This window comes from Octodon degus, unplaced genomic scaffold, assembly GCF_000260255.1.
Source record: "Octodon degus isolate 3935 unplaced genomic scaffold, OctDeg1.0 scaffold00076, whole genome shotgun sequence".
Taxonomy (NCBI): Eukaryota; Metazoa; Chordata; class Mammalia; order Rodentia; family Octodontidae; genus Octodon; species Octodon degus.
Genome location: NW_004524652.1, coordinates 9,072,645 through 9,087,929, shown reverse-complemented (window position 1 = coordinate 9,087,929; position 15,285 = coordinate 9,072,645). Strand labels below are relative to the sequence as shown.

The 15,285-nt window shown below is 46.3% G+C and overlaps 1 protein-coding gene across 3 annotated transcripts in view; it reads right to left on the bottom strand.

The window, feature by feature from the left end:
• Positions 1-15,285, bottom strand: part of Acad10 (acyl-CoA dehydrogenase family member 10) — a 48,394-nt gene that overhangs the window by 18,543 nt on the left and 14,566 nt on the right. For all 3 annotated transcript variants that reach the window (XM_023720524.1, XM_004635991.2, XM_023720525.1), the window contains 8 exons: positions 14,815-15,009; positions 13,378-13,536; positions 12,548-12,707; positions 11,540-11,681; positions 7,813-7,881; positions 5,549-5,730; positions 3,859-4,009; positions 537-682 (listed from right to left, as the gene is read on the bottom strand). In XM_023720524.1, coding sequence (XP_023576292.1) covers positions 537-682; positions 3,859-4,009; positions 5,549-5,730; positions 7,813-7,881; positions 11,540-11,681; positions 12,548-12,707; positions 13,378-13,536; positions 14,815-15,009 — 1,204 coding nt within the window. The remainder of the gene's footprint in view (positions 1-536; positions 683-3,858; positions 4,010-5,548; positions 5,731-7,812; positions 7,882-11,539; positions 11,682-12,547; positions 12,708-13,377; positions 13,537-14,814; positions 15,010-15,285) is intronic.

Here is a 15,285-nt window from a genome sequence, read left to right as displayed (position 1 = left end):
TTTTTTTTTAACCTTTTACTGATTTATTTATTTGGTACAGGGTCTTGATATGCAGTGACCCTCCTGTCTCAGCCTCCCTAGTAATAGGATTACAAGTGTGCACGACCGTGCCTGGTTTCGGTGGCCAGCACAGCATGTGGTACTGGGGATCAAACCCTGGTCCTTGTACTTGCTAAGCAGGCATTTAGACCTCAGAGCTATCTCACCAACCCCTGAGCCAGTGATTTTAACTGGGTTTTATCTTGCTATCTGTTGGATCTAATGTTTTTGCAACAAACTTGTATTTGTTGTAAAACCTTTTTGAGTTTGAGTTATGAAGCAGTAGTTAGTTGTGTGAGTGCACAAGAGAATCCACAAGAGCCCACTTGTCACTTAACACATCCCCCATGGTACAGCATCACATCCCCATGACAGCTTCTACCTAAAGCACCAGGACAGCTCCAGCCCAATCACAATCAACTTTAGCCAAGTTCAATCCCAAATGCTTGGTAAATGCAGCCAGCCCCATCCCTGTCTATCCCTAGTGCAGTTCCTACCTTTCAGCAGGGGAAAACTGGATGGCAGGTAGTGAGCCAGGCAGCTGTAGGCTACATCGGCAAGGGGGTCGCCTAAGGTAGAAAGCTCCCAGTCAAGGACAGCAAGCACCTCAGCCTTTTCCGGATGGAAGAGCAGGTTGTCAAGCCTGAAAAGCCACAGAAGGAATGGAGAGTCAGTTCTAAGAACACTGACCCTGCGTGTGTCCTTCCCTGGGCCTGGGGCTTTGCCCCTCCCGGCCCACTCCCCCCTCTCCCTGGGCTCTCTATGCAAGGGCCTGAGACCCGTGGCCTGTGCGCATTGTGCCAAGGCCCTTTGTTCCTCTGATTTCCAGTTGGACTTAGCACCTTCTTTGCTACTCTTTCTGTGAAAGGTAGAGCTGAAGTCTTCACTCCTGAATCACTTGGCTTCTAACAAACAAAGTAGGAAGAAATGATGCTTGGAAATCCATGCACTAGTCCAGCTCAGAAAAGGTGACACAGCTCTCCCCTGGCCCTCCCTCCTGGAACACACAGCTCTGGAGCCTTGAGCCACCAGGGAAGAAGTCCAGCTACCCAGAAGCCACCATGTGAGGGAGAGCCGTGGGAAGCCAAAAGGCAGGGGTGTAGCTCCAGAAGCCCAGCTGTTTGTGCCTTCTCTGCCCACAAGCGAGCCAGCAGAGGATTCAGCATAGCACAGAGCTGCCTAGGAAATAAGCTGTTCTGTGCCCATACGCAGATGCCCACAAAACAACACAGCACTGTCCCCAGTCCTCGGCTTTGGAGCAGCTGCACGGCTGAAGTATTAACAGCTGTAGTAACAGCTGAGAAGGCTTGTCCCCTTCAGACCTGGGATGGAAAGGACTCCCCACTGTTGCTAAGCCCGGGGCTCCTAGCTGTTCAGTGTCCCTCTAAATCATGCTGTACCCCTGTTAGTTTCTCCTCCAATGGCCTCTGAGTTTTTCTGCCAGGGTTCTAATACATGCTTTAAATATTTAAAAGGAAAAGTAATGATCAGACATGCAAGAAGAAACCAGAAAAAAATAGAAACTCACGTGCCCATCTTCCTAATTCAACCGATATTGTACCTCCTTTATTCTATTTCCTCCAAATTTCTTTTTCTTTTTTTTTTTTTTTGGGGGGGGGGGAGTAACTGAAATTGAACTCAGGACCTCACCCTTGCCAGGTGAGGTGGCACTCAGCTATATCCCCAGCCACAAATTTTTAAAACACAAAAATTTATGAAAAGCCGGTGTGGTGGCACACACCTATAATCCCAGCACTGGAGAGACTGAGGCAGGAGTTTTGCAGATTCCAGGCCAGCGTGGGCTATATATTGAGTTCAAAGCAGCCTGAACAACTCTCAAAATGCCAAAGAAAAACGCTGCAGATGTAGCACATTGCCTCTATTTCTGCTCACTTCCCTTGCAGGTAAGTATTGGCATAAAGCTAGTATATATTAATCAGATTATTATACTTCTCTTAGCTTTATTTAATATACCTGGGCAGCCATACATAGGCGGCTCTACCTCTTTTTTTTTTTTTTCAGAACCAGGGATTAAACTCAGGCCTTTGCGCTTGCCAGGGAAGCACTTTGTCTACTGAGCCATCTCCCCCGCCCTTCTACCTCTTTTTAAACTTACTACAGCACACTGGTTTATCTTTATTCTGCTAACCAGAATTCCATCATAGCCTAACCACTGTCTATCATGTTATAAGCAAAAGCACAATTTGCTTAACTGCTGTTGTTCCAACTGGGGATTGAACTCAGAACCTTCTATTTTTTTTTTATTTTGAGATAAGGTCTAAGTTGCTAAGACTGGGCTCAAACTCAGGATTCTCCTGCCTCAGTTTCCAAGGGTGCTGGGATTACAGGCATGCATCTCCACGCCTGTCTACAATTCACTTTTGTTGCCCACATGCACCTGCGCCTCTAGAAAAGGAATTATAGTATGTAGCATCTTCCTGTTTTCTATGTTACTGGCTAACACTGTCACAGAAGCTGTACCAATTTATGCTCCCACTACCACTGAGTCTCACTATATGTAATGACCATTCCTCCATCTACCAACAGATGGAAGTGTCTTCGGCTCTTAAGTGTGGATGATCAACAAGTGGCAGGTTATCTCTAAAATCTTCCATGTCTTTCCTGAAAGCATCACCAGAAATGATCATTATACTTTGTGTCAGCTATAGGAGGTTCCCAGGCCGCCACTAGATGTCTCCTGTCTGCTGTTGTACTCTGCACCTCCAAAGTGCAAAGCTCAGGTCCAAGGTGCAGTAGTTAAGAGCTGGGAGTGCAAAGGCCACCCGCACTCTTCCCCACGAAAGAATGAGGCTGTTTCATTACTGGCAAGAGCACCGCAGGGCAAGGTTCTGGGGTGCCCAGGTGGGGGGGAAGGAGAGGGGTCAAGTGCAGACCAGCTACAGGCCAAGTTCAAGGCAGTGTGGGAGAAAAGGCTCAGTCCAGTTAGGCAGACACTGGTGCAAGAGCAGATGGATCCTATTCCTGTGGACAAGCACATGGTGTAGACAAGGGTCAGCCTTTCACACTCAGATTCAGGGGGACCAACATCAGCTAGAGGAAAGCTCCATGAGCAGCTGACACAGTCAAGCCAGCAGAGAAAGGCCAATCTTTGGGAAGCAAAGCAATGCCTTTACAGTTAGCTGTATTGGCTAGCTTTCTGCAATAAAGGCCTCACTGGGCTGGGAGCATAGCATAGAGGTAGATTATGTGCTTAGCATGTGTGAGGCAAATAACACACTTACATAAAAATAAAATGCAAGGCACAGCTCCCCACGCTGGACAAGAAGACCGCTAAGTAAATGGGCAGACCCCAAATAAGCAGTGTACGCATGCAAAGCAGGCCTCTAAGTGCTGCTGGGAAACACACACTGTAAAGGCTGCCCAAGTGCATCCAGGGCTGTAAAGATAAAGACCCAGGTGCACTCAGCTTCTAGTCCTAGCCAGGCTGCAGACTCAGCAGGAACCCTGGAAACCAGCTCCATGGCCTGTTCTTTCTTTCCCCTCTGTCCAAGGCAAATGTCTATCAACACCCCATAGGATTTAAGAGACTCCCTCCTCTGCCTGACCTCCAAACAGTGGTTGTCCACCCAGAGAAATGCTGCCCTACCAGGACAGAGGCCAATGCGTGCAGACAAGTTCGGTGGCCACAAAGCTAAGGATGATGCTTGGCATCCTACAAGGCAGAACAGCCCCATGACCAAGGAGGAACCCAGTCAAGGGAACAGTTCCTGTCTGTAAACTAGACTGGACCAGTTGCTTCATTTCCCCTTTAGGTGACTTCACATATTTAATATTTAGCCCCCTGATGGCCGTGTCTACCTGAAGTCCCCATGTACCACTGTGGTCCTCTGCTGCGTGGGAAGATGGAGAGGTAGCCACTGGATGAGCCTCTCCATCGCTGGGATGGTGCTGGTTTCTGCGGCTCGGTACTGCTTTGTCCAGGTTTGTACCTGGCGAGGAAGATAGTCCCCTGCAGGAGAGAGGATCACAATGTGGGGGACCATTTCTACTGACTCCAAGGTTTCAAAAATTACTGGAGCAGCAAGACCCTGGGGACGTGCTGTGTCTCAGAACCATTCCTGTGGCTGGAGGCTGTCCCACACGAAGCACCTGCTGCCTTCACCATCTTGGCTTGGCCTGCTCAGTGTGCTCTGGACCCTGTTCTCTGCCATATATCATTCAAGCCTGATACCCCGCCCTCTTGGAGATCTTGTGAGCTTCCAAACAGCCTTTAATAAGTCTCTTTTTGGCAAGACAATAGTGACTAATAAAACAGTATGAACTTTGGAGCAATCCTGCTAAGGACTGTATGCCAGCTTTGCCATTTTCCACATGCGATCTAAGACATGTGATTTAACTTTTTTGTGCCTGACTTCCCTTGTCTTGAGAAGGTCCTCCTAGAGTTGTTAGGAGGACAAACTATGTGAAACCCTCCAGTGCCAGGCAGCTGTATGTGGTCCCAGCCATTTGGGAGGCCAGGGCAGGGGTCACCTGAGCCCATGAGTTTGAGACCAGCTTTGGCAACAGTCAAACTCAGCCTCACTTAAAAGTTTAAAAAAAAAAAAAAAAAAAGAGAGAAAAAAACTTGACCATACAAATGTTGACAAGGCCCTTTCGTCTCGGCCCGCCAACATGCCCTCCAGACTAAGGAAGACCCGGAAGCTTCGGGGCCATGTGAGGCACAGCCAGGGCCGCATCGGACAAGCACCGGAAGCACCCCGGAGGCCGGGGTAATGCTGGCGGCATGCATCGTCACAGGATCAACTTCGACAAATATCACCCAGGTTACTTTGGGAAGGTTGGTATGAGGCATTACCACTTAAAGAAAAACCAGAGCTTCTGCCCAACTGTCAACCTTGATAAATTGTGGACATGGTCAGGGAGCAGACACGAGTAAATGCTGCCAAAACCAAGACTGGAGTAGCTCCCATCATTGATGTAGTGCGATCCGGCTACTACACAGTTCTTGGGAAGGGAAAGCTCCCAAAGCAGCCTGTCATCGTGAAAGCCAAATTCTTCAGCAGAAGAGCTGAGGAGAAGATTAAGGGTGTTGGGGGGGCCTGTGTCCTGGTAGCTTGAAGCTTCTGGACAGGGGGCTCATTAAAATGCTAACAAATGGTAAACAAACAAACAAATGTTGACAAGGAAGAAGAGCAAGTAGAACTCTTTCATATATTCAACAAAAAAAGCCAGAGGTCATGGTGCATGTTTCTAATCCCAGCTATTTGGGATGCTGAAACAGGAGGATTCCAAGTTTAAGGCAACACAGGAATCTTAGTAAAAGCCTGTCTCAAAATAAAAAACAAAAAGGACTGTAGATGCAGCTTGTAGTAGACTGCCTCTGGATCCGATTCCTAGCAATAAAAAAGTACTTAGGTTCTCAAGGTGGGAGCTAAGTCCACCTCCATTGTGCACACATTTGGTTGTTAATGCTACACCCCACAGACACTAACAGCCGAGCTCCCTGTGAGGACGCGGCCAGCCTGAAGGACCAGGGGCTTCTGCCCACCTTGCTTCCCATAGCCATCCAGGCCTGCAGCCTGGAAGTCCACACTGTGGATCTGGCACAGCACTCGGTTCATGGCAGCGTACACGGCTCGCCTCTGGCTGGGCTCCAAGCCTGGCAGAGAGGGGTCTTTGTAGATGAGGCCTGGGCAGTACTCCATCACATAGAAGGGTGTGCCGATGACACTGCAAGGGACACAGACGGGATCTTAGGTGCACACACATGCACGCACACATGCACACAGCCTGCCCTTTCTGCTCTTTGGTCCATTTGCAGAAACAATCAGATGGATTTAAGTGTGGTAATGTACAAAGCGGCATGGTTGAAAGCAGGCGCTTCAGAGTCACACAGAAGCAGGCCTGAACCCCACCTCTACCCTTCTGCCCTTCACTAGCAGTGTGACCCTGAGACACACTGAACTTGTGGTGTTGTTTATCTGTAAAGCAGACCCATGTCAAGTGTAGCTGTAGGAACTAAGGAAATAAACAGCTTCTCATTGGATCTGGCTGCAACAAGGGGCCAGCAGGTATCTCTTCTTGGTCCTTTATCATGTCATGGTATGAAAGCCACAACATCCCATCTAACATTTCATTGTTGTTTGTTTTTTGCAGAACCGGGGATTGAACTCAGGCCCTTGCACTTGCCAGGAAAGCGCTTATTCCACCGAGCCATCTCCCCAGCCCCGGTTTTGTTAATTTTTGGAAACAGGCTCTTGCTAAGCAGTCCAGGCTGGCCTTGAGCTTGCAGTCATCTCCTGCCGCAGCCTCCCAAGTGCTGTGATTACAGGCCTGTTGCTACCACACCCAGCTGCCACATGATGTTTTCAGGTGAGCTAGCAATGTGCCATTAATTTGTTATTACCAGAAATCAGAATACTACTCTCAAAAGTTCTGAAAACTCTAGAATTATTTTAAATGTTTGACTGACTGTAAAAATTTGTCCCTATTAGGGAGGCTGTACTTCAAATGTGAGCCAAGTCAGGGCAACTTAAGGAGACTAAAAAACAAAAGGGGCTCAAGATGCGGCTCAGTGGTAAAGTAAACCTGGGTTCCACTCCCAGTACCCAAAAGAACCCAGAAAATGTTTATAAAAGAAAATCTTGGAATTAGGGAAATTTGAACATGCACTAGATATTAAGTAGTAGTATCAATGTACAGCCTCTATACCCATGTGTTCCGCATGAAAGGGTTCAACTACACACTGATCAGAAACACTGGGAAAGAGCACTACGTCAGTTCTGCGCATGTGCAGACTTGCTCCTGCTACTACAGCACACACCCTGCATTAAACACTGTGTGTAAGTGAGAGATGACTTAGAACACGCGGGACCATATGTGTAGTGTAATGCATATGTGAATACTCTGCCATTTCATGTAGGGGACTCAAGCATCCTCAGGTTTTAGTACATTTAGAACATCTTGGGGACCAAGTAAGTGCTCATGACACTTGATAATTATCTTAGGCGTACTAATGATGCTATGGTAGACAATAAAATGTATTCATATTTATAAGATGCATACTCTCTCCAACTTCAAAAGGTTTAGCCATCAAAATATAGTATATATATATATATATATATATATATTTCCACATGCATTTATAGAAAGGTGGTGCATAACAATGTTAATCTGCATGAGTATAACTAGAGGCTTGTGACATCTTTTCTTTCATTTTTTTGTATGTTTCAAAATATCCCTAATTAGTTGAGACAAAAAGTAGGCTTCAAGGTGGTTCAAAACATTATAGAAAGACCAAATAGCTCAGCAGATTACAGTGCCTGCAATCAGGCGCAGGGGCCCAGGGTTCGATCCTCAGGCTTGCCATGCCAGCCCCACCCCCGGGGAGCGTTAAGACAGCAACTGAGACTGGGCGAGGTAGTGCGTGCCTATGATCCCAGCTCTTGGGAGGCTGTAAACAGGCAGATCACTGTGAGTCGATTTAGTAGTGAGACCTTGAACATCCCATAGACCCTTCTCTAAAATACACAAAAATAAAATAAAATAAAAATTAATAAAAACAAGTAGAAGAAACTAAGTGGATACATATAAAGAAAGCTGTTTTCTACCAACCCCCGTGAAAGTAGGCAATGCATTTACCTTTCAGGATAAATTAAAGACCTGAGAACTCCTAATAAAGGTTGCTATACAGTCTCTCTTCTCTCCAACTCAAAATTCTTTTTGTTTTCATGCTAACAAACTCGCCTTTGAGTTAGTAAAGGGACTTCTGTAGCTTCAACATGTAACCGCAAAAACATGTCTAGACGTTACCTTGAATCTTCACAAAGGTCAAGAACCCTCGGGACAGGTACTCCAGCGCCTGCAAGGGCTTTCATGATCCTGCAGAACAAATAAATATGAGCATTACTGCTGGCTGAATTGATCAGATTTTCTTGAAATGACTTTTCTGATTGAAAAAAATAATACACTGGGAGCTAGTGAGATGATGCAAGCCTGCAATCCTGTCTGTGTGGGAGGCTGAGGCAGGAGGACTGTAAGATCAAGGTCAATAAGACCCTGTCTCAAAAGGGGAGGTTGGGAACATAATGTAGTGGTAGAGAAACTCGAATGTGTGAGAGCAGGCTTCAATTCCCAGAGCCTGGAAAAACAAGCAAATAATACTGGGGGTGCAGCTCAATGGAACAGTGCCCTCAGTTCAATCCCCAGTATGGCAAAGCCAAAACCCAAATGCACCAGCAACGGCGTTTCAGCACATATGAAGAGAGAAATGGACAAAGCTACGATCATGGTTCAGATTTTAATATCCCTCTCCCCGTAATGACAGAACTAAACAAAGTTAAAGACACAGACATGAATGATACTATCAACAAATTTAACCTGATGTTTCTGGAACAATTCAATCAGTAACTGCAGAATACATATTATTTTCTTTCTTTTTTTTTTTTAATCTTTTATTTACTTGGTACAGGATCTCACTACACAGCTCAGACCTGTAGTGATCCTCCTGTCTCAGCCTCCCCAGTGCTGGGATTACAGGCGTGCGCCACCATGCCTGGTTTGGGTGGCTGAAACAGTGCACCTGGGGTTCTAGACCTGGAATAGCACACTGTACTGGGTCCTTGCGCTTGCCAGGCTGGTGCTTAGATGGCTGAGCTATGTCCCCAGTCTATTTTCAAGAGCACACAACATGTAAGTATGTTCACTAAGATTAATCACATGCTGGTCTGTAAAATAAGTTTAATCAAAAAATAGTGAATTCTTAGTATTTCTCATTCATCAAGGAAATAAAATTAAGAATCATTAATATATGGTAATCTAGAAGATAATAGTGAGATACTAACTAACACATTTCTATTGGTCACAGAGGAATGGGAAATTTTAAAATATTTCAAACCAGAATGCTAAATACGAAATGTCAAAATTTGTGATATAGTTTTTCTTTTTTTTTGTGATATAGTTTAACAAATGCTTAGAAACTTAAAAATGTAAATGCCTGTAGTATAAAAGAAGACCAATTTTAAAACAATGGTCTAAGATTTATAGCTTAAGAAAAACAGCCAGAGCCAGGCATGGTGTTGCATGCCTGTAATCCCAGCACTTGGGAGCCTCAAGCCTAGCCTGGACAATTAACAAGATAGTATGTTAAATAAATAACTAAATAAATAACTAAATAAATAAAAATAGGCTGAGTATGGAGCTCAAAGCAAAGGCCCTGGGTTTGTAAAAGAAAAGAGTAAAAGAAAAAAAATCCAGAATAAATTACTGAAAGGGAATGAAGTAAAGTAGCAAAGAAACAGGAAAAAAAATCTCAAAACCAAATACTGATTCTTGGGCCAGCAAGATAGCTCAGCGGTCTAAAGCACCTGCCTAGGCAAGCTTAGGCGAGCGCAGGGACCATGGTTTGGTCCCTAGCACCACATGCCATACCAGCCCCGCCCCTAGGGTGTGCTGCGCCCATGCCCCCCCAAACATTATAAGCAAATATCCATTGTTTCTTGTTTGTTTACCTTTGAACCCACTCAAATTCACAGCAACCCTCCTGCCTCAGCCTTCTGAGTGCTGAGATTACAGGCCTGCACAACCACACTTGACTGCTTCTTTTAAAAAAGACCAGGGCCGGGGAGATGGCTCAGTGGAATAAGTGCTTCCCTAGCAAGCACAAGGGCCTGAGTTCAATCCCCGGTTCTGCCAAAAAAACAAAAACAAAAACAAAAAAAACTTAAGAAATACTGATATGAGAAAAAAAAAAAAAAAAAAAAGTGTCCCTGTGAAACTCAAGACAAGCCACAGCCTAGAAGCTCAGAAGTCGAGACGAGAGACGACAGGCTGCAGCCCCATTCTCCACACGACTGCAGTGGTCCTGTGCAGAGCCGCAGGTGGGAAGGGGCCTTCCGGCTGGGAGCCCTGCTCTCTCTTGGCTTGGCACTTTCTTTTTCTCAATCTTATATACAGCAGTCCCTCACTATTTTGCAGTTCGACTTTTGCAGAGTCACTGTTTTGAGGGTTTTCAAAAAATATCAATCTAAATTATTTATCATAGATTTTTTTGCTCTATCGCAGGACTTTGCAGTAGCATACAGTACATGTATGTAAAAATCATGTAGATTTACGAGTTTAGGAAATGGTTACAAACATTAGAAGTGTTTTTAAAAGTGTGGGAAAGGTTTGTAAGAGTGTGGAAAGGGTTTATAAAGCCTTAAAACACATATAAATACCAAAATGTAACGTTGCTACTTCACTGATTTTCACTTATTCCAGGTACCAGGAATGTGACCTCCATGATAAGCGAGAGCCGCTTTCCTCTCAGCGTGACAACCTATTTTACTGGGGATGGGCTGTAATACCTATTCTCTTACGGCATTTTATTGTGGAAAATCTCAGTCACATATAAACATAGGTGTGTATAATAGATTCCCATGTACCCATCATGCAGCTCCAATGACTACCACCCCAATAACATTGATTATAAGACTAAAGGTCTTAAACATTTCAATATTTACTTAAAAGTTCTTACATCTAGAGTCAGGCATGGTAGCACTCACCTACAATCCCAGCACTTAAGAGCCTGGAGCAGAAGGATCATCACAACTTTGAGGTCAGTGGGGCTACCCAGTGACTTCAACACCAGCCAGAACTACAGGTCCAGACCCTGTCTCAGAAAGCCAAACTATCTGAGTTCTATCCCTGTCGTGCCATACTGGCCTTGCCCCCAGGGCACGCTGAGATTGAGACTGGGCGTGGTGGCGCATGCCTGTAATCCCAGTTCTTGGGAGGCTGAAAACAGGAGGATCACTACAAGTCCGATCGGTGTAGTGAGACACTGTACTAAATGCATTAAAAAAAAAAAAAAAGCCAAAATAAATCAAACGAAACAAAAAAAAAAAATCATTAAATCTAAGGATAGGGATGGGGATTGCTCAGTGGTAGAGTACTTGGACTGGATTAAATTCCCAGCACCACACACACATACGCACGCACGCACGCACACGCATACTTAAGACTAAAAGGCAACACTACAGAGTATCTCAATGCTGCCTCCACTCCTTGAAAGGTGCTTAAATAAATGCTATCCTACCACTTAAGGCAAAAAAATACAAAATCCAATGGTAACATTTTTAAAAAGAAAAGATTATCTTTTTCGATTTTTTGAAAGGGTCTCACTATGTAGTTTAGGCTGGCCTTGAGCACACTATGTAGCCCAGGCTGGCCTCAAATTCATGGGAATCCTCCTACTTCAGCCCCACAAGTGCTGGGATTACAGGTGTGTGCCACCATGGCTGCCTAGGAAGAGTGTTTTCTAAATAACATTAGGTACTCAAGAAGCTGAGACGGAGGACTTCAAGATCTGAGCAATACAGTGTGATCAGATCTAAAATAAGTAAGTGGCCATATGTTCTTATTTAAAATAATGTGGAGAGTCCTAGTTGTAATTCTAAATGACTCAGGGTGTGTTACAGCGGCTGATTTCATGCACTAGACCGCGCTTACGCACTGTGGAGGACAATGGGTAAGCAGCGCCTGACCACTGAGAATTTACCTGAACTCCCGCTCTACTGCATGGGCAGATGGCAACAGAGTCCCTGGGGGTTTCTTCCTCAGGACCAGCTGATGACTGCCCAGTCTGATGTAGTAAGTGGGATTTGATTGGCCATGATCAAACTGAAGGAGATCCATCGGGCCTGAAATTTGAAAAAAATACTCAAACTAGAGCTGCAGCCCAGCCTGCGTGGACAGACAGCCCTTCTTTGTAGTGAGCTCTGCATTTGGGATACAGAATAGCCTCACACAGGCTGCAGTGTGCAGCACCTCCTCCCCGGCCACCAGGGCATTGAGTCCCAGGCACATCCTGCCGACTCAGGCCCAGAATCACATGTGGCTTCAGAGAGGCAAAGGCCATGTGCTTGCAGCATCGGCCTGTATGCTTCTTGCCAACTCCTGCCCCGGGAACAAAAGCACTTTAGTTCTGTTTAGCAACACACACCCAGTCATGGCAACCCATCCGGGCAGAGGAATGCTCTAAGCCTGAGAAGGAGAGTGCCCTTATGTGTCCTTCACCTATACTCAGCCAAACCACGCCCGAGGCTGATGTGACAGCTGGACGGAGCTCTGCAGGGGCCTTCATCATGTGCCAAGCTGCTTCCAGGCGGCGCTCCCCTCCCCCACTTGCTTGAGCTCTCCCTTGCCAACTGCTAGCAGAGGTGACCCTAATGAACTCTGAGCTTCACAGCAAAGCCAAACTGGATGGTGACCATTTACTTGGTCAGGAAAGCAGGCAACATTTTCCTCACAGCACTGCCTCTTGGGCGTCAGCATATTCCTTCAGGGTTTGACAGTGAGAACCAGACAGGCCGCACAGCCTGGACAGGACTACTCCAATACTAGCCATGCATGGTGCCGCATGCCTATAATGCCTGCATTCTGGGAGCTGGGGCAGGAGGACCGAAAGTTCACGCCCAGTCTGGACAACTTGTCAACTCAGACTCATTAGTGTCAAAAAAAATAAATAAAAGTTGTGAGTGTACCACACACACACGCACACCCATACCTGTTATTTGGGTCCCCAGCAAGCCTTTGAGGTACTTCTGCAGGGCATCCTTTGGGATTTCCATGTTCTTCCTCACAGGATGAGTGTTGGGAACTCCCAAGTGCAGTGGAAAACCCAGAAGAGACTCTAATTCCTTCACTGCAGTCTCTGGGTCACTGACCTGGTTTTAGAAAGAAAAATCTACCCTGTGCCTGTCCCCCATGAAGCTGATTCTCCAGAAGGAGACAGCCACAGGGCCAGTTTGAGGAAGACCCATGGAGTCAGGCCATGCAGCTCTAAGGCAGGAGTTTCACCTCCAGTCAATGCTTAGCTGCATTGACTTTTCCTTCAACTTAAAAGAGTGCCCATTAATGGGGCAGAAGACTATGTGGCAGTGTCTTCTATGTCCCTACTGCCACATGCTGAATAATGAAAACCCAATGTAGAAAATGGCCTGTGACCCCTCTCTTGGCTTCCACGCTCACAGCCACAACCTGGGTGGTACATGTGGTTGGTGGTGGCTGCTAAGTCCTCATCTAGAGAAGCATCGCCTGAAGAGTCCAGCTGCCATCCTGAAAGGTGGCACTAATTACTAGTGCATCGTAATTTTTTTTTTTAAAGTAATGAGCCAAGCATGGTGACAGAGGTCCATAGTTCAAACTATGTGAGGGGCTGAAGCAGGAGGCCTGCAGGTTGGAGGCCAGCTTGGGCAATTCAATCCCTCAGAATTTAGGTGGGGGGCTTGGAGTGGAAATATAGCTCAGTGATAGAACACTTTCCTACCATGGGCAAGGCCCTGAGTTCAGTCTCCAGTACTATAAGGGAGAGAGAAAACAAGTCATGACAATTACCTTAATGGTGCGCATGCCAAGGCTAGCAGCTGCTTTTAGATTTGGTCCCAGATCATCGAGAAAGATGGACTCGGAGGGCTGCCGGCCAAGGCGCTCCAGGCAGAGCTGGTATATCCTGGGGTCTGGCTTACAGACTCCTTCCAAGCAGGACTCCACCACCTGAGGGAAACAAGGAGGAGAGCACTGGCCCTAGAGGTAAAGCACCCACATGCATTGTGGCACATTTTTTGAGAGAAAGAGCAAGATGTCTGAGGCTTAAATGATGTTATTTTCTTAAATAGAATGATTGGGAAATTCTGTACTATGGCCTGGGGGCAAACTTAGGAAATCAAAGTTCTGGTTCAGACCCTGTAGCTTGGACAAAACTAGCCTCAGTTTCCTCCTCAGGAAAATGGGGTAATGACCATCTTCCCTATCTGAGTGGTTCTTGTGAAACTTAAACTGAGTTAGCTCAAACCACTATGGTCACCCAGAAGAGAAGAAAGGCTATACATTTCACCAAAAGCATGTGGGATGGGGGTCCTGCCCAGGGCCCACCCTGATCCAGTCTGACAACCTCCAGAGAAAGGGACCTGATATCCATTTAAACCCCAGTTGACACTGATGGGTAGGCAGAGCAAATCTTTGTTTCAATCTCCCTGGTCCAGTGAAAGGAGAGGGGGGCTGGGAACATGGTACTTTCTAGAGTTGAACCAAACAATGGTGCTAAGGAGGAAGAGGCTCTGCTAGTAAAATGTATTACTGAAATTATCAGGAAAATTTCCACCAATGAGCTCCGGAGACCACCAAGACTCTCACTGTGTTTGGTGAGCTGTTTCCCATTTGCACTGAGTTGGGATAGCCATGGAGAACAAGTCTGAAGGAAGGGTTCCCTTGAACCATCACAACTGTGGGAGACCCCAGAAGCCTTCCTGGGCTTTGGAGTCTCCAAGAGCAATTGTTACTGCTGTCAGTTATAAGACATAAACACTTAGTGAAGGAGACTCAGTCAGTCTTGGAAAACCAGAGCTCAAAGAGCCATGCAGACACAGGTGAATGGAGGCGTTGTTGAGTGTAATCTGGGCTCTCAGTTCAAATGTCAAGGGGCTGCTGCAGCTGAGGCTCAAGTCCCATTCAAGCTGGGCCTGGCTAAAGCCACAATGATGTTTTAAAGCTGTTTTGGCCTATTATATCTAAATATAACCCAGTCAAGCGGCTGCATAAAAACACATTCATTAGGGCTGGTGAGATAGCTCATGGTCTAAAGCGCCTGCTTGGGCAAGCTTAGGCAACTGCAGGGACCACAGTTTGATCCCTGGCACCACATGCCACACCAGCCCACCCCCAGGGCAGGTTGAGCTGGCAAAAAAAACCCCAAAAACCCCACATTCACTAAATGCTGCTACGAGGCAGGTGCAAAGATCCAGTGTCCAACCTTGTAGATTCCCTCAAGCTTACCACGTCAAACTGGCTCCGGTCCAGCGGAAAAAAGCTTTTCCCATTGGCAAGACAGAAATTGTTGGTCAGAACTGCAGTCTGGAAGCCCTCTGCCCGAATGCGAGCGATGGCCTCGGTCATCCTCGGGAACTGCCGTACTGTTTGCTCACTGGTCAGCAGAGAGAAAAAGGCGTCCACAGGCACTGAGGTCTTAGACTGCAAAGCGGGCAAGGCAGAGGAGAGTGAGGACAAGATGAGTGATGCCACCCCTGCAGGCCCAGACAGAATGGCTGCAAGCTTGATCTGGGCTGGGTAAATATCTTCCTTATCTTTCTTCCTTCCTTCTTTCCTTCCTTTTTCCCTGTCTTTTTTATTTATTTATTTATTTTTTGAGATAAGGTCTTGCTAGATAGTACAGGCAGGTACCTCATACTCATAGTGGTCTTCCTACCTCAGCCTCCTGAGTGTTGGGACTATAGACATGCTCCACCA